This window comes from Sitophilus oryzae, unplaced genomic scaffold (assembly GCF_002938485.1).
Source record: "Sitophilus oryzae breed Bouriz unplaced genomic scaffold, Soryzae_2.0 scaffold_1059_pilon_pilon, whole genome shotgun sequence".
Taxonomy (NCBI): Eukaryota; Metazoa; Arthropoda; class Insecta; order Coleoptera; family Curculionidae; genus Sitophilus; species Sitophilus oryzae.
This window is the reverse complement of record NW_022145681.1, coordinates 1,194,000-1,213,702: the sequence shown is the minus strand read 5'-3', so window position 1 is coordinate 1,213,702 and position 19,703 is coordinate 1,194,000. Positions and strand designations below refer to the sequence as shown.

The window sequence follows — 19,703 nt, the reverse complement described above, 5'->3', positions numbered from 1 at the left end:
TCGTGTCGTCTTGAGATCTACTGTCAGTTTTCTAAACGGTCTCCCGTTTTATCTAACATGCAAAACTGACAGATAAAATGTTATGTGTAGGAATAGCTATAAACAAGTGGTAATAAATGCTAGAAGGATCATTTTACAAAAGATAAATCCGCCGTCGGTGTAGTTGGAAAATAATTCTAATAAAATTTATGTAGGGGTGGAGTAGTTTTTACCTGTCCCGTATTTTTTGTTGATTTTTGTAAAAGTCCAATCTTAAACCGTTTAGCAAAATATAGGTACCCCAAATCTTATTCAAATCAGAATAACGGATCTTAAAATATCTTAAAAAATTGGCGCCGGGAGGCACGTATAGCCGCCCATACTAAAATATGTCAATAAAAATTGGTAGGCAGTTCTTTAAGTTTCAAAGTAAAGGAATTTTTCCAATTTTGGTCCGCGGTTATTTCCCCTATCCGCCACCTGTGGTCGCGTCCGATGGGAGTTTGGAGTTCTCCACACGGATTTTCTCAAAAACGGACCACGGAAACACGGAATATCTCAAAAACTGCGACTGATATTGATGTTATTACAAATTTTGTTGCAAATATTATTCCCAATATTAAATTGAAAACCGCGTTTCGCTAGGTACTGTAATTTTGGAGTTACGATTTTTTTAAATTTTAACCCCCTCTCATACCTCCTTACCAACCCCCCATCCCCACCAAGAACATTAGTTCTTAGGCCAGATTCTCGGGTGCCACAGTATTCTTGTGCCAAATTTGGTTAAAATCTGTTTAGCGGTTTTTGAGTTATCGTCTTACAGACGGACAGACAGACAGACACCATGAAAATATTTTGTATTTAGGTCATTTATGACCCAAATAAGTCATTTTGAGTGAAATTAAAAAAACTTTTTTTTGCCGATCTTAATAGCCTACCATACCTATTGGTATGGTCTATGTCCAGGGAGTAGGTCTATGTCCAGGGAATATTGGAACACCCTGTATATTCAAAATAAAGAGAGAATCGTTGACAGAAAATCATAATTAATTATATACTTAGAGGTATTTTAAAAGCAAACTTATTATTACCTAAAATTGTAATTCTATAGGTATTTCATATTTCACTTGCATATAAGTTTCATCCACATACATATAAATTAAGCTTATTTACCTTGACATCTGTCCTGCGTTAATAATCTGCTTTTTGAAACGTCACGCTACAAATTCGAACCTATATCTAGTTTACCGTAGTTGCATTTGCGTAAGTATGTTCTAATTTGTTACTGTTACTACTGCTATTTTAACAAAAGTAAATACACTTGTTTGTCTATAAAATTTACTGATAACGGATAATTAATGTTTATTTAAAAAATTATCTAATTGTATTTTGCTCCTCGCTTATTGTGGTTATAACCTTCCATGTTATTTGTTCTAGTTATCAGTTAAATTGCTGTCGTGTAATCTTACGGCTATTGAAGATTATATATCTATATTTACTGATATTAGTTTATAATATTCTGTTAAGGATGTCGGAAATTATGTATCTTGATATTTATATTTCTAAATTGCAAGGTGAGTTTGTGACAGAGTACGTAATAAATTAATATTTTTTGGTATTATTTTTTCTGCCGAAAAAATTGCATCATTATTAGCTTGACTTTTCTAATCCTATTATAATTTTGTATAATCGAAAAATCTGCTCCGAATTACCACATCGATGGCATTTTATAACTAAAATTATAAAAATAAGGGTACAGTATCAATAATAGCCATTTGTAATTTAAATTAACGTATTTTTTAGTCGATCATAGTTAAAAAGGCTCAACTTTCGTTTAGCTGAAATCTGTTATATAAAAAATGACTTTATATATGCGTTCTAGAAGGCGTTAGGAGTACAAATATACAAAAATTTTCCTGCGGAAATGCGTCATTTTCATTTTTCGGACTTTAGTATAGACGAAATCTGTTACATCAAAACTAGTCTTCGTGTTTTAGACATTTTTCTAAACATAAAAACACAAAAAAGTGTCTGCGGAAATATTTTATTTTTATTTTACATAAGAAATGCTTTGACTTTAGAATAGCCGAAATCAGTTACATGAAAAATGAACTTATATTTGTTTTATACGAGCCTTTACGAGCAAAGAAATACAAAAAAAATCTTGCGGAAATGTGTCAATATCATTATGTGCACTTTGTTTTTCATACATTTTTCAGTTTAGAAGCTTACGAGACCCGGTAGCGAAAAGGGGTGCTGGGTAGGGTAAAACATTTTTCGGAGGAATAACAATTCTTGTAGAATAGATAATATAGGTTCTTGTAAACTATAAGTACCTCGGAATGTTGCACTTTTTGTTTTTTATTAAAGCTTTCCGTAAATAGGGCTGATTCAAAACAAAAAATCAGTGGATCATGCAGTTTTCTTTTATATTTTAATAATTAACTGTGATCTTGCAAAAATATTAGATTGGTTAGCATTTGGGTAGCTTTGGTTAGCTTTTCTTTGTGGAGGGTATTAAGCTGTGGTTTTTATATTTTAATAATTAACTGTGATTTTGCAAAAATATTATTAGATTGGTTAGGATTTGGGTTGTTTTGGTTAGCTTTTCTTTGTGGAGGGTGTTAAGCTGTGGTTTTTATATTTTAATAATTAAGTGTGATTTTGTAAAAATATTATTAGATTTATTATTAGATTGGTTAGCATTTTAGACACTTTTAAATTATTTTTTTTTAGTTCAAAAGTGATAAAAAGATATTTTTTTATGTATTTATGCTTACAAAAATGGAAAATGAAAATCAAGCATTTCCGCAGGAAATTTTGTATTTTCCTGAGTTTGTAAACGCTTCTAAAAGGCAAAAATATATTGATTTTTTATATAACTAATTTCAGCTATTCTAAAGTACATTAAATTTTCTCAGAAAATGGATACCGTTTATTTCCGCAAGAAAATTTTTATTTCCCTCAATTCGTGAATGCTTCCAAAAAGCAAAAATATATTTATTTTTTATATAACTGATTAATACCCGGTATTCTAAAGTCTAATAAATTTCCTTGGAAAATGAAAACAGTATTTTGCATTTCCGCAGGAAAATTTGTGTTTTCCGTAGTTCACAGTAGCTTTTTAAAGACAATTTTTTTTTTAACAACTGATTTCAGCTAAACGAAAGTTGACCCGTTAAAAATAAAGTGGTCAAACATTTTTATACACTCAGATGACAAAAAAGCCGCCGCTAAATTTTTAGTTCTATTTCCTTGATTTTTTTTAACAAACTGTATATAAATGTATCAACTTTAGTTCGAAAACTCAGTTTATTATAAACTTTAATATTTGACTTATTATACAGGGTTAATCGAAGGGTTGTTTTTTACTCTATCTTTAAAACACCCTGTGCAAAAATTTTGTGAGCAAATTTTCCTAAAACATTATTTTTCGGTCAGAACCATGTCTTCTGAATATTTTGTTTTTTGACTCATGTCAACACATCTCTTGGTTAATTTTTGAGAGCAAAACGAATTTTCCACAAATATTTTGAAATGTTTTCAATTATCGTTACTTTTTTTGATGTTATTCTTCATAATGACGAGGTAGCTTTGGTGATTATTGTTGTGTATGATTGAATATTGTTCTTAGTGTCGGAGATTGTGCAAAAGTCATTGATCTTGTTGAAGATGGTCAAAATTCAAAATTCTATATATTTGCTTGGTCCTTTAAGAAGAATGGAAAAACATAACACAATATATTTGCAGACTTATTAAAAGTATGAACCGACGCGACGTCTACATCAGACAGTTATAGTTGGTTATAGCAGCCGGGGGAGGTAATACAAAATCTTAGAGTATTTAAGTTTTTTGTTTGTACACTTGGTTATTACAGATATTTTTTTTAATATTTTTAGTTCCGTCGTTTGGTGTGAAATTGATCTCCGGGAGTGAGACTGATCACTTGGTTGCATTTTTATTAATTCAAATGTAGCGCGCGAATCGTGGGTTCGTTTAATGTTAAACCGCCAAGTGTGTTTATTAGAAACGTGACCGAAGGCAGGGGTGGATGGGGAAGTGGAAGCCGGCCCGGAAAAAACAGGCAACCGGCCCAAATCCACAAAAACAAAATGACCATAACGAAGAAAGATATTTTATTTATTAATGGTTAAGTTATTTATTAATAAGTAAGGGTGTTTTTCGCTCGTACGAAAAAGCTCTTTTGCCTCCGGGTTAAAAAAAAATAAATTGTCTTGATCAAAATTTTAGTAAAGACCAATATTGTGTCGGACATCTGAATTTTTACTACAAAATGGCTCAGTTTTACAGGGTTCCACTGCTTTATTTCCATTATCGAGAACGGGAATTTGATCTTGAATAGACTACGATTTTGAGTCACGATTTTGAGAAAATTTAACACTTCCTGATTCGTTCAGTTCAGCTGACCCAATTCTCTGTGAAATACATTACTTTTAGCTTTTCGGGTATAAACTTTCTTACACATTGTAGAAAGAAATTCTCTCTTTTCTGCTACAGTAGCAGCCTCCTCGTGTATACGTGTTTTTAACTGAATGAACCGCGGTCGCCATTAAACCTGCAGCATTTTTGGGTTATTATATAGTTGATATGCCATGACTCAAACGAAAAAAACCTAGGCAATACCTAGGCAGTGGATATATATGTGTTCTGATGTAATGCTATGTTACAGTCCATAATAAGAATATTATTTTCGAGACATATTAATATTTTATTCTCTGCTGTCTCAATAATTTTTACCAAATTCATTTTAGCAACATGTTAAACAACAATTTAGACTTGGCTTTTAGTTCTCAGACTTGGATTTTAGTCCGTCCCTAAGTCAAGCCAAGCATAGATATGTTTTCTGATTCTCCGTCAACCGCAGAGTTCGCATCAAATTCGTCCACCTTTTTACAAAGAGGAGCTCGAAAAATATTGCACCGAGGCTCCCAGTTGTCAATCTACGCTACCGTATTCTTAGATACACTTAAATCGAGACTATTTAAATATACCTAATGCTATTTATTCATTCTTTTTTTTTTGCTGCCAGTTAGTCATATTTATTAGTTATTAATAAAAGAATAGTGGGTAAAACTATCAGTGTAAACCTTAAATAAGTGCAAATATTTTCAGGGGTGGTGTATTTCGACCCCAGGGACACGTTTATGAGGGTTTTTTTGCAAAAAAAAATGTTAAAAATCGAGCATTTTCTTTTAAATTTTCCTGTATATTTTAGAAAACTTTTAGAACTTCCTGTTCACCGCAAATTTTCCCACGGTATAGTTTCTTAATCTCTGATATTACGGCACTAAAAGAGATGCAAATACCGAAAAATTATGGCTCAAATTTTTTTAAAAATAAATATATTTTTTTAAATTTCCAAACTTTAATAACTCGATTGGACTTATTTGAAACTCGATAAAGAGAAATTATGTTTAGCAAATTCATTTTAGTAACATTTTAAACAACAATTTAGACTTGGCTTTTAGTTCTCAGACTTGGCTTTTAGTCCGTCCCCGTCCAGAGAAAGACATTTTACAATAGTTATTTTACAAATTGGTGTTTATGTTTAAAAGCAACTAACGATTATACTGATGCAAATTGATTAGTGACTCCATAACTAGGAGTCACTAAGGATCTTACGTCACTTTAGTTAGAAGTTTAACCATTAAATTTTTTGCTAATCAAATCTTTTTTGAGCTCTGATCGGGAACGACCCACCGGCCCAACTTGGCACCGGCCCACCGAAAATTTTCCCGTTTTCCGATATGGCCCATCCACCCCTGACCGAAGGGAATGTGTACAGGTCACGTCGTTAAATCGCTGTATTTTGTTTAAAAAATACATTCAAATTGTTTAACTGTTTTTGCTTTCATTTACAACTTCTAGAACTTTGATTGGTAAGTCAAATTGTGATATAGTAACGAACACACTGATTACATGGCGCTATTTGTTAATGTTTCTGCCAATTATATTCCGAAATTAAGTTATATTTTCGATCGTGAATTATGTGGTTATACTTTAATTTGTTCGAAGGGGTTAGATTAATCGCTTAGTATGGGCGAGATTGATCATCGAATGATCAATCTCACCCCGTGAACAATCTCACCCTGCGTGTCAATTGTGGTAAAACAAGAGAGAACTGTTGGTATTTCTTTCTTGTTTTTGATTCAGAAAATAAATATTTAATTTGAAAGTCTAATCTTGTATTTTTTTACATCGTAGCAATAATCATTTTTCATTGATCATTCTCACCCACACCAAACAATCTCACCCCAAATGCTAAAGAATCCTATAAAATTTAAACTATGACTTTAAAATAGACAGGGGTTAGATTAATCAGTTTCTATGTAGGTATACGCTTATTCAACGTATTAAATAAAACGTGATCAATTACACCACACAGGTAGTATGAGATTGTTCAGGACGTTTTGTTCGTTCCAGACCTTAATATATTTTTTTCAAATTTTCTGATTATTTGGTGTTGTTCCCATGATTAACATCTATCAAAAAAACTTATTTACAAAAATAAAATTTTACACAAATACCAAATCTCGGCTAAAAACTTTTTCTTCACCCCAAACGACGGTTCTGTTAGTGTTACTAATATTTATTAAAACCAAGCCAGTATCGTTACTTTTTAACATTTTTTTAAATTATAATATATAGTTCTAGTTAGTGTCGATATGACATTATGACAATAGTCACCAAAGGCCCCTCGTGATATTAAAAAATTACATCATAAAGTAGTGATAGTTAAAAAAATTGAAAATTGTTGGTTGCAAGTTTATTTCGCTCTTAAAAAATAATCCAGGCATGTGTTTACATGAGTTCAAAAACAAAATGCTCAGAAGACATGGTGCCAATCGAAAAATAATGATTTAGAAACGATGTACTTAAACAGTCGTTAAACGGTAGCCTACTAAAATGTCGTTAATAGATATTGTGACGTCGTTCATATCGGCGGAAAGTAATGCCTAGCTATAAGCATTTTGCAAGAGCACCTGTGGCTCCGTGGCTCCGTGGCTATCGCTTCGTGAGCGTTAGCAATGTGGGTTAGCTATCCCCGTACGTATACGTAGGTAAGATTTCCTTTTAAATGCGGTCGAAGTGGAAATTTGGCATACATGCAATTTTCTAAGGCAATGATGTATTTTGCCAAAATGTAAGTCGCCGGGTCTAATTTATTTCGATGTCATTGAAACCATAGCTGGCCATGACTTTATAAAAAGCGCCATTTTTTAAGCTTAGCAGCGATATAAGCTATAATATGTTTTCTTCGAAAAATTACTGAGTTATAGCCAATTCTTATAATTTTTAAACAATTTCACTTAGTTAGCCATGGAAACAAGTTTAATCATCTTTACTCTCAGAAATGTAAAGCTGCCACATCCAAACTTTGTAAATTAAAATAAACAAAAATTGTAAATATGAATTTTTCAAATGAATAAAAGCACATAAAAGCGTGTAGGATTATTGGTTCAACTTTTCTTGGTCATACACTTTGCCATACATTTTAGGAGGTCATACATTTAGAGGATACGTTGACCGGTGAATGTTACGTTTTTAAGAGAATGGTTTTTAAGACATGTTACAAAAAGCTAAATTTATTTATAGCGAATTCTTATCTTTCTAGACTAATTTCACTTAGATTGCATGGTATTCTTCTTGTGTTATGATTTATAACTTATAAAAAGTCAGAATATATTATTAAACGGTTATATATATTAACGGTTGTCCGTGGTTAAAATCTCATGCCGACCAAGACTTTTTTATATTTTTTTTTCTTATAGCGTAAAGCATTGCAAAAAAAAGAGTATTGTAACAGTCTTCTTTTTCTAGAGAGCTATTACTAACGCCTAACAGTCGGTCTTTTTGTTCTCCGGCGCCACCACCAATGTTTAAAGTGTTTGAGAAACCACCTCGGCCAATACGGATAGCTTTTCTACAGTGGAGAATCCAGGGAAATGGGGTAAAAGCCAGTTAAAGTCGAATATATTCCATAACGAGGTTTATTTAAATAAATTAATTATGAATCCTTCAAATAAATAAAATATGAAGAAAATACTAAAACATGAAATATCGCAAAATCTAACACAGAGAAATTAAATCAGTTAATTACAATAGCAAATAATTAAGTAAGTAATTAATAAATTAAATTAATTATGAATCCAATCTCTTCAAATAAATAAAATATGAAGAAAAATACTAAAACATGAAATATCAAAATCTAACACAGAGAAATTAAATCAGTTAATTACAATAGCAAATAATTAAGTTCATATGATTTAAATTCAAACCTGTAAAGAAATATTATAATAGAAAAATACTAGCAATACATATTCACATGCATCTTTAAATAAATCAAATATAAATCCAGTATCTTCAAATAAATCAAATATGAAGAAAATATTAAAACATGAAATATCGCATTGGTTTCACCCTTTTTGGTTGGATTGGTTTAGTTACTAGGCGGGTTGGTTAGCGTGGTTATTTGGAGGGTGTTAATTCATTGGTTAGTTGGTTATTTAGTGGGGTTGGTTCGTATTTACTAATTTATATTTGTTTTTTATATTTATTTATCAGTCTCGAGGTTAGTTGCGTTGGTTTGGTGGGGTGGATAGCGTTGGTTAGTCCTTATAAAATTCCTATATTTCATAAAGCCGTCAAGTGCTTCACACCAACGACGACGTCATACCTATTAACGGCATTTTAGTAAGCTACCGTTTAACGGCAGTTTAAGTACAGCCATTTAGAAAAACTTCTTCACGAAATTGTTGCACAGGGTATTTTAAAGTTAAAAAAGGATTTTTTTAGACTTTAAAACACCCTGTGTTTAAAGGATAAAAACAACCCTTCAAATAACTCTCTATAATAAGACCAACACTAAAATTTATAAAAAAAACTGAGTTTATGAATTAAAGTTTATAGATTTATAGACAGTTTGTTAAAAAATCATAAAATTAGGGCTAAAAGTAAAAAAAATATAACACTTTAAAATTGAAGAAAAAACTTTAGTTTTTTTCAGTGGAGCCATCTATTATCCTTACTAAATTTACCAATATCCTTAGATAATTAAATGATTGCGAATTAATAATAGTTCTCGAAAAAAAAAAAATTGTCCTCCAGTGATTGTTTTTAAATTTTGAAAATCATTATAAACGAACAACATTTATTTCAATTTGGTTGGTAATTTCTAAATTTATAAAAAGATAACTTCAAATGTTTTTAAATAATATCGTAATACATACTTTCGTTCTATGAAATATATTTTATATGATAGCCTAGTTTTAGTATAACCTTAGCCTACAAATTAAAAACATTATTATTAATAGATATAGTAAATAATATTTACAAACTATGGAAGACATATTTTTTCAGAAATTTACTTTTAAATGTGTTTTTTTTCAGGAAATTTTGGCTAACAAAGTTCTGATTGAATTTTCATATATTTATTGATTATTATCATTCCTTACTCGTATAACATATGTAACAAATAAGTATTTTAGGGCTTCTTCCAAGCATTTTGCTGTAAAATTGTTGGTTGATCGTTCATAGTATGCTTGCAATATCATAATGTATGGAATTTGCTGGTGCTTGTAGAATGTAGAATGTTTAGGAGGGGAGTTAATCACCGCGACCTTATAGATCTATTGTGTGTTCCCCTTACTTGAGTTATAACGAGTTATAACTCATCATACAGTCTCAGGGCTTTAACAAAACCAAGTATCTGAGACGGCTCACAGAGGACAGCTCTCCATCCTCGACATCAGACGTACCAAGCTTCACGGCATGAATGGTCGTCGTCTCGGCGCACTCAGTGATAATGTGTTCTGGTGTTTCCCATTTTCCCCACAAAATCTGCATTCGCCGTTGTTTCTCAGTTTCAGCCTACTGAGGTGTTCGTTGAGGAGACAGTGTCCTGTTAGAAACCCCGTGACAATCCGAAGATTGTTTTTACTAAGATCAAGGAAAACCTTTGATTTTTCTCGGTCATAAGTTCTGAGGAACTTTTCGAGTGTCTTAGACCGTTGGAGGACACCCATTCCAAGTTACGGATGGAGTCTTCCAGATTCTTCAGTCCCGCTTTCAGTTGGTTCCTGTTTGGAAAACAGAGCGGTTCTGGTCCAGTTAGTGGAGCGTTCGCCCTTTTCTAGCTAGATCGTTTGCTTTTCATTGCCTTCTATCCCTTGGTGAGCAGGCACCCAGAGTAGGAGGACTTTATTTTCTTTGCCTAATTTGTTGAGCTTCTCTAGGCATTCTTTGACCAACTTCGAATTGATGGTTACTGAGTTGATCGCGTTAAGTGCTGCTTGACTATCGGATAGGATGGCAATTTCCTGTTTTCGATAGTTCCTATCTAAGATAAATTGTACGCATCTTTCGATAGCGCAAATTTCTGCCTGAAGGATACTGGGGTAGGTGCCTATTGGTTCGGAGTATTTAGTTTTCGGCCCAAATACTCCTATCCCTGTCTCTGCTTTGGTTTTGGAAGCATCAGTATACCACATGATGGTATGGTCTTTTATATGCTGAGTAAGCGTTTCTTTCTTCCAATCCTTTTTATTACTCAATACTACAGTGGGGTGTTTCTCAAAGTTGTAAATTCTTGGAATGTCATCCACTGGGAGTTGGTGAAGTGGAATTTTCTTTTTGAGGGTGTTCCAAGCCCCTGACCTGAAAATTCTCCCAGTACTGTTTCCGTCAATGATCATTCTAATCATTGTCGCATTGGCATAACTACCGACGACAATGTGGAGTGGTGTTAGGTCTAGAATGACCTCCATTGCTGCTGTTGGACATGTTCTTATGGCACCTGTGATGCAGATACATACATTGCTGGTGCTTTGTTATTGAATAATATAATATTATACATACATATTTTTTAGTGCTTGGTATGGCAAAATCAAAAACAATTTTTAGGTAGTAGTTTATACTTACTATGTACTCTATGTAATGTTTTGTGTATGAAATAATATCATGTAATCACATTTTATTAATTTCAAAGTGGCCTGCGTTCATATTTATTCCAAACAACGATTTGTTAAAAAGAAAAGAATGGAAACAAAATAATTTTTAGAAACGTAAAATATTTACTTTCTTTAGTTTTGATTTTCCGCTTAAAGAATTTATTATTGTCATAAAGTCTCCAAACTTCACTCAATTTCATTGTTTTATATTCCATATCCAAGTAAGAAACACATTTTTTAAACTGATATACAGGGTGTCCCAGGTTGAGCGTACATTAGAAGTTTCTAGAGAACTACAATAGCTAGATCGGAGATTTTTTGCACATCATCGTTTCACAACGAGATCTATCGATTAAGAATATTTTCAATATGGCGGCACTTCTGGAAATACCGGAAGTTGATTTTGAAGCAACTTTTTTATTTTAAATAGGTACTCTCATTTTTTATTACATACTACATAAAATCTTTGTAAAATTTTAGGAATTTTGATATTATAATAATATTTAAAATTTTTGGAGGGAAAAAACTGCCATTTAAAAAAAGGTTGTATAGCCTAAACGTCAAATTTAGTGACTACAACAGCCACTGCGTTTGTTCCGGTATTTCCGGAAGTGCCGCTATATTAAAAATATTTTTAATAGATAGGTCACATTGTGAAACAATAATGTGCAAAAAATCACCGATCTAGATATTGTAGTTCTCTAGAAACTTTTAATGCATGCCCAGCCTGGGACACCCTGTATGTCCGATACTTGAGCGCAATGCATCAAAATGATAGCCTAGGTTAATTGTATCATTTTTCTGAATAAAAAAAACCACTGGTTAATAATAGTGTTCAATAAAGAAAAATTGAAGTAAAAAAACATAATACATAGAATTAAAATTAAAAATACTAATATTATTTTATTATACAGGGTGTGTCAAAAACATGTGCCATCTCTCGCGGGGAGATTCCTCACGTAAAAATAAGATTAATTTTTCATATCAACATAAATAAAATAAAATTGCGTTTATCCCATCTAGGAGACCGAATTCGACAAAATATCAAGAGATAACTTTTCATTGACATAAAACGGCCTACGCAATTTTGATATCAAAAGAAAAAAGTCAGTGGCGTACATGATTTTTTTATGAAAAATATTCCAGTGATAACTCATATGCACGTCCCTGATAAATTTATTAACACTTTTTAGCATTAAAATATGTAGCACTTAAAGTAACTTTTACCCTCAAAATGTCATTCTAATCACTAAAAGTATTTGGAAGAAAATTGTAATTAATCGAAAGATTATTAAGACTTTAACACCCTGTAGCAACGAAATAAAGCAGAATCGGACCTATGTTGATATGAAAAATAAATCTTATTTTTACATGAGGAATCTCCCCACGAGAGATGGCACATGTTTTTTGAGACACCCTGTATATAAGTTATTAATTAAAATTTCATTTAGGACGAATTATCTAAAATGATCCATGCATTATATAAATTCGCCTAATGAACCTGCTTATTTTTAATATAATAATAATTATTATTATTTTAATTTTTAATATAAAAATAATATTTATTCTAATTCTAAAAATGTGTTTCAGTACAAAACTGCACCAGTTTCAAATTAAATTTAACCCAATTTATTTCAAAAAATAAAAATTTGTTTACTGACTAATCTATATTTTTAATTTAACAAATCTAGACTAATTTCCTTACTTCCATGTATCGATTGCTTTTGCTTTATTTCTTTTTTATTTAATTTTTGTCTTCTAAAAACGTTTTGTTGTTCATAAACCCCCAACTGTAAACGTTTTGATGTTCCACCAATGTAAAATATGCACATTATGCCAGACTGGTTAAATATGGTATGCACAATATTTAGTCTTCTCTTTTACAATAAAGCCGCAATAAAAAAGTAGTAATCGATAAGTAGAATTTGCCGAATATTAAAATATTAATCCAAGAAAATTCTAGCCAACATTAGCGATGCATAGTTAATTAATATGCCGACGAAATAACCAGGCATTTTCTTCAAACTGTGCACGTCTTTCGATAATCCTTGTCAAGTTGAAGTATCAATTTAGGTCAGCGATTGTATTTTTTAGTGAAGCCCTGTTGTTTTCGAATAATAGCTGAAAATAGGGTATGGTTCTAAATGACATTATGAATAAACGAACGAACTCATCGGACATGCGTTATTGGTTATAAAAGCTACTTGCCCCATTTTTTTTTAATTTTGTTAATGCTGTTATACTTTTAGCGACAGAAGTTTTTATTAATATTTCTATTAAAAACCGTCTATATTGCTAATGAAACGAGATATTCCATAATTACGATATACTGATTAGTTTACCTATTACTTTCGGTCGAATAGTGCAACATGAAATATATATCCTGATTAAAACTAGACTATGTCGTATGTACAGGGTGGGTAAAATTCGACGCTTTTAAATGGAAACACCCTTTTCTATAGGAGATAGACAAAAACTAATATCGGTGTCTCGAGCTCTATTTTTGTCAAAAACATCATGGCGAAACCCCATATCAATATATGTTACCGTTTCGGAGTTAGGGGGTGTTTTTCAAAAATATGCATTTTTAACAAATCGCTGTAACTTTTTTGCTGTGGAAAATTTTGTATTTTTATGAAAACATTTCCAAAGCACCTTTTTACGTAGAATTTAATGGTTTAAGTGTATTTTTTTTTAAATTAATAATCTAAGAATTATCAACAGAAAATTTAATTTTTTATAAGGGACACCCTGTATATTTTAAATTTATTGAAAATAATTTAAAATTACCTTTCCAAAAATAAAACACACTTGATATTTTGCTCGATTCCTCTTCGAGATATAGAGTATATAAAAATTCGCTTTAAATAATTAGGCTTTGATCGGCAACGGCTGTAATGCAAAAAAATTCTATCTGTGAGCATCAATTAAAACGAAAATAATATTTGCTATGAGAGATGCAGAATTTTATAACAATTTAAAAAATATTTAACCAACAACACATTTAAACTATATCTAATAACAATAAAAATAAATAGCAAACCAAGACATGAAATTTTGCTACAGGTGTTCGACATATCAACCGTCTTCTGTTATGGACAGACGGGGCAGTTTTTGAACATTTCTCTCGGAATCATTAACTCATAGTGGGGGGTGAAAGATACCCTCTCATAACTGCTAAGTATTTCTAATTCTTGTCTAGATTATACTGAAGAATAAGAAACCTTTATTCTTCCGCAAATATATCCATAGAATTAGATCTATGGGCACTAAATCAGGTGGTCTCGACGGCTAACGGCTGGGATGTTGGTTGTGAGGTCCCTATTCCTGAAATCCCTATTCTTGAAATTTGCTGCAAACATTTGCTGATAAATTCAGCGTTCAGAGGCGGTGCGTCGTCTTGCTGGAAAAATATGTTTTCGAGTTCCATTAAGGGCATATCATCAATAAGGGATCCAAAGCCTACTAGTTAAAAGTGGCGTTTTAAAAATTCTGTATTTCGAAGGGAATTATAGCAAAATATTAAGTGTGCTATATTTTTGGAAAGGTAATTTTAAATTCTTTTCGGTTAATTAAAAATATAGAGGGTGTCCCAAATAAAAAAAATCCATTTTTCTGTTGACAAATCTTAAATTATTAATTTAAAAAAAAATATACTTAAACAATTAAATTCTACGTGAAAAGGTGCTTTGGAAATGTTTTCATAGAAATACAAAATTTTCCATAGCAAAAAAGTTACAGCAATCTCTTAAAAATGCACACTTTTGAAAATCACCCCGTAACTCATAAACGGTATCTGTTACCGATGTGCGGTTTTCACCATCATGTTTTTGATGAAAATTGAGCTCCAGACACCGATATTAGTTTTCGTCTATCTCCTATAGAAAAGGGTGTTTCCATTTAAAAGCGTCGAATTTGACCCACCCTGTACAGTAGTATGTCCCCGGATTGTCATTACAAAAGGAAAAACTTTTTTTTATTATTGGCATTTTGAGAAAAATGCATTCTTCATAAATATTTTTGCGAGCATTTTTGAACTATGGTTCAATCCCATTTATACTTATCCATACCGTTTTAGAGAAAATTAGAAAAAAACATGAAAATATTTTTTTTTTTTCAAAAAAGTCCAAAAAATATAAAGGCGTTTCTATGGTAATATATTTTCGATTTCATTCTTTGATACAAAGCTTTGATAGATGGATATTATTAATTTTGATTAACGTCATATTTTTTGCTGTTGTTAATGTATTACATTTTCCGACAACTACAACTATATACAGGGTGGTCCGAACTGCAGTCCGGAAACTTCGTCAGCATATTCTGCAGATAAAAATAGGTAAAAACGTTTTTATAAATGTATGTCCAAAAATGCTTACTTTCGGAGATACAGGGTGTACAAGTTACATATTTCTTTTGATTTTTTCTAAATAATTTATGAAGTAACATAAATATTTGGATGAAATTTGGTGTCTGGGAGTTTTTTGATATGACAAATTTTATTTTGATGTCAATATAACTCCTACTTGTAGACGGCGCCACCTACATATTTTTAACTGGTTTAAAGAGTCATAACTTTTCTACTTCTTTTTTGTACCTGTATAAAGCTACTGAGTAAAAAAATATACCACGACGTTTTTTACGTAAAAAAGGTCTCTTGGTAAAAATCGTGATGAGTAAAAGTTCTCGAGTTATTTGGAATCGAAATTATCAATACCTACCTATCATCATTGACATAAATTAAACATGTTGACTAAACAGTTATTAGACTGAAATCATAAATTTGATACGTTTTTGTGCCAAAAGTTGAACAGAAACTGTTTTATCATCATTTTTTCGCAAAAAAAATTATGATTAATTTAAAAAAATAAAAAAAAATTATTATTTTAGTCAAATAACTATCTACTCAACGTGTTTAATTTTTTTGTCAATAATGACATGAATTGACTATTTCCATTCTAAATATCTTGTGAACGGTTGCTCATAGCAATTTTTACTAAGAGACATTTTTTACGTAAAAAGTCACGTAAATATATATTTTTTTACTCAGTAGTTTACGACGAAAAGTTATTACCCTTCAAAACAGTTAAAACATAGTATTTAATGCCTCCCACAAATAGGAGTCATATTGACAACAATATCAAATTTTTCATGTCAAAAAACCCCCCGACACCAATTTTCATCCAAATATTGACGTTACTTCAAAAATTAATTGGAAAAAATCGAAATAAAAATGAAACTTCTACACCCCGTATTTTCAAAATTAAGCATTTTTCGACATACATTTATACGAACTTTTTTACTTATTTTTATCTGCAGAATATACTGCCGATGTTTCCGGAATACAGTTCGGACCACCCTGTATAGTTCAAACTGAAATCACAACTAATCAGTGTAATGTCATTGATTGTAACTGTGATTGTAACGTTCTTGATATCACCAGTTTATTATGTAGGTATCACTTTAATTCTAATTCGGTTCATCTTTAGGCTCATTTTATTGCTGGCCGTATTAACTTTGAAACTAAACTCCTTTGCACTTGTAGATTTTCAGATTTGTAAACAATTAGGACTATGTAGGTAATCAGTTCAAGTATTTGTTATCTGTGTTCAGATCTTTACAGTTCCAATCCAATTTATGGATAGTTCTCTGCAAGGGTACTGTGAAAACAATATTGATAGAAATTAGATCTTCTTGTCCGACATTATTACTGGGAAACACAGTCTATTTTTTTTCGTTTTCATTTACCTTATACCTTTTAAACTTAACCTTTGAAAAATCTTAACCTTTGAAAATATTAATTAAGGAGTATATAATGCTGTCCATGTATTCATGCATGGAAAGCGGAAAAAGGGTGGGGATCCTTGACAGTTTTATTTCACGATTCATTTGACACATTTGAATTTGATTTGAATTTTTGTGGTTTTGTCAGTCTTTATTGTGCTTATTTTATGATATCTATTATTTATTCTACTACTGATAGTTGTATAAAGGTAGTAAATCTAGATGGAAATTGTGGCAGAACTTAAATTAAGGCTGTAAAATAGTTGGTTGTGTACCGTGCGATAGATCTCGGTCTAAAAATCAAGTGAAATAATGGAATAACTTTTCGCTAGTAAGTGACAATGTATATCATATACATATGTGTAGTAAACCGATCATTTGTGAAATTCACTTAAATGAACTAATTATATATTTTTTCTTGCATTTTTGCTTTTATTTACTACTTGTTAAGGATTAGATGTCAAAGAATTTAGATACGTCAATTTGACTTACCTGCTTCAGTAGCGTATCGGATGTTTCTGTTAATATAATTATTATAACTTATCTATTTTTATTAGAATTATACAGGGTGGTCCGAACTCTATTCCGGAAACTTCGGCAGCATATTCTGCAGATAAAAATAAGTAAAAAAGTTCGTATAAATGTATGACCTTAAGTGCTTAGTTTCGGAGATACAGGGTGTAGAAGTTTCATTTTTATTTCGATTTTTTTTTAAATATTTTCTGAAATAACGTCAATATTTGGATGAAAATTGGAATCTGGGAGTTTTTTGAAATGAGAAATTTGATTTTGATGTCAATATGACTCCTACTTGTAGAGGGCGCCACCTACACATTTTAACTGGTTTGAAGTCTAATAACTTTTCGTCCGTACCTATATAAAACTACCGAGCATCTTACGTCCCCTATCTTACGTACCTACTGAGGAAACTCACATTTAGTAGATTTCTCAGAAGAGTAGAAAAATATAAAAAGGCCTGTATTAAACTAAAATTTTTTGAAAGATTCGTCGAATCTAAATACTATCACTGCCTTGATACCGTCATAGATATAGATACAGCTCTTCGTTGAGATAAAAGTTGTTCCCGTAGGAATGTCTCAAGTTATGTAACTTAATTTTTCGATTTTTCAGTTGATTTTTTCCAAATAATTTCTTAATTAATTAAAATTGTCGGCCAGTTCCCTGAGGTAATATAGGTTTGCATAACGTTGTCCGTAAAACCAAAAACAATACGTAGTAATTTAAATAAAAATAAATTGGTACCGCTTATCGTCGATATACAAAAATGGATGAAAATTGGTGTCTGGCAGTTTTTTGAAATGAGGAATTTGATTTTGATGTCAATATGACTCCTACTAGTAGAGGGCGCCACCTACATATTTTTTAACTGGTTTGAAGAGTAATAACTTTTCGTCCGTACCTGTATAAAACTACTGAGTAAAAAAATATACATTTACGACGTTTTTTACGTAAAAAAGCTCTCTTGGGAAAAATCGCTACGAGTAATGGTTCTCGAGATATTTAGAATCAAAATTATCAATACCTGTCATCAGTGACATAAATTAAACATATGTTCACTAAATAGCGGCCCGGCGTGATATATTCCGGGAAAGGGTCTGGATCGACACAATTTTTTGTTTGGCTTTAAAATGCGTGGCTCCACCTTACGGCGAGAGAGTGAACTACATAGTGATCTATTCGGAAGAGGCGGTCATATAATTATGATCAAACTTCACTTAGGTAAGTTTGTTTAATCTTATAATTTCAGTCAAATATTATCTACTCAACGCGTGTTTATTTTTTGTCAGTAATGACATGCATTGACTATTTCCATTCTCTAATTTAAGTCGGCCATATTTGAGTCCCATCGCGGTGGATCTAAGATTTTTGATATGCTCCTTCCTTAATCTCTTTATTCAAAGACATTTACTTTTCATTCATTATCTCTTTAAGTCATCTGCTTTGGGTGTACTTGAAACCTTCAATGACAATGTCAATAACTAAAAATTCATCTCTCCAAAATATCCTCAATGGGTATTTCGCCACTGCAAGAAAATCTACAAAATAAAATACGGTTTTATTTTTTAGATTTTCTTGCAGTGGCGAAGTACCCATAGAGGATTTTTTGGAGAGATGAATCGGCCACATAGGTATAGACATTTTTTAAAAATTTATGTTGCAATTTTTTTAAATTGGTTACCTTACACAATAGGATTAAATGTGTATTTCTCTGTGCAACTGTAATATGTGTTTTTGAAAGTATATAACGATAAAAAATTAACTAGGTACTTACGATAAAGTTAACAATATATCATATTTCCCTGAGGTAATATAGGTTTGCATAACGTTGTCCGTAAAACCAAAAACAATACGTAGTAATTTAAATAAAAATAAATTGGTACCGCTTATCGTCGATATACAAAAATTGTTACTGAAATAGTTCAATATACGGTTTTAAAATTCTACTTAAAATTCGTTTACTCGGCTCGTTAGCATGAATTTTCTGTAAATATACCGAATAAACATGGCGACAATTAACATAAATATTCAACAGATATTGTTTGCCCGTGCTCATGGACTTTGAATTTTGTTTGTCTTTCTTGTTTGTGCCCTTTGTTGTTGACTTAAATGGGTCGGATGGGTATTTTTAAACGCGTTCTGGGTACAGTTAAGCTAAGCTGGGCAGCTATTTTCGATTCATAGGTGATTGGTTTGAACGATTTATTTTCGTTGGTGTCTATTATTGTTAAGCAACGACCGCTCTTACGAATAAGTTTACTACTACTACAAACAGAGGGAACTAAGTATTGTTAGCATATTTTTATTTGTAATAAAACTAGAGCTAGGATGATTACATTAATACAGGTAGTGAATGTTTTAACTTGTCGTCTTTCAATAAATTAATAAATAAATAGCAAACTTAATATTTAATTTTATTTCTTAAAATTAACACTGTGTGATTAAAATTTGTTA

The 19,703-nt window shown here is 31.4% G+C and overlaps 1 protein-coding gene across 1 annotated transcript in view; it reads left to right on the top strand.

Annotated features, from left to right (window-relative positions):
- Window positions 1–7,812: 7,812 nt before the first annotated feature.
- Window positions 7,813–19,703, top strand: part of LOC115876555 (putative leucine-rich repeat-containing protein DDB_G0290503) — a 57,136-nt gene continuing 45,245 nt past the window's right edge. Inside the window, exon 1 of the mRNA XM_030892366.1 lies at window positions 7,813–7,951. Coding sequence (XP_030748226.1) covers window positions 7,877–7,951 — 75 coding nt within the window. The 5' untranslated portion in view covers window positions 7,813–7,876. The remainder of the gene's footprint in view (window positions 7,952–19,703) is intronic.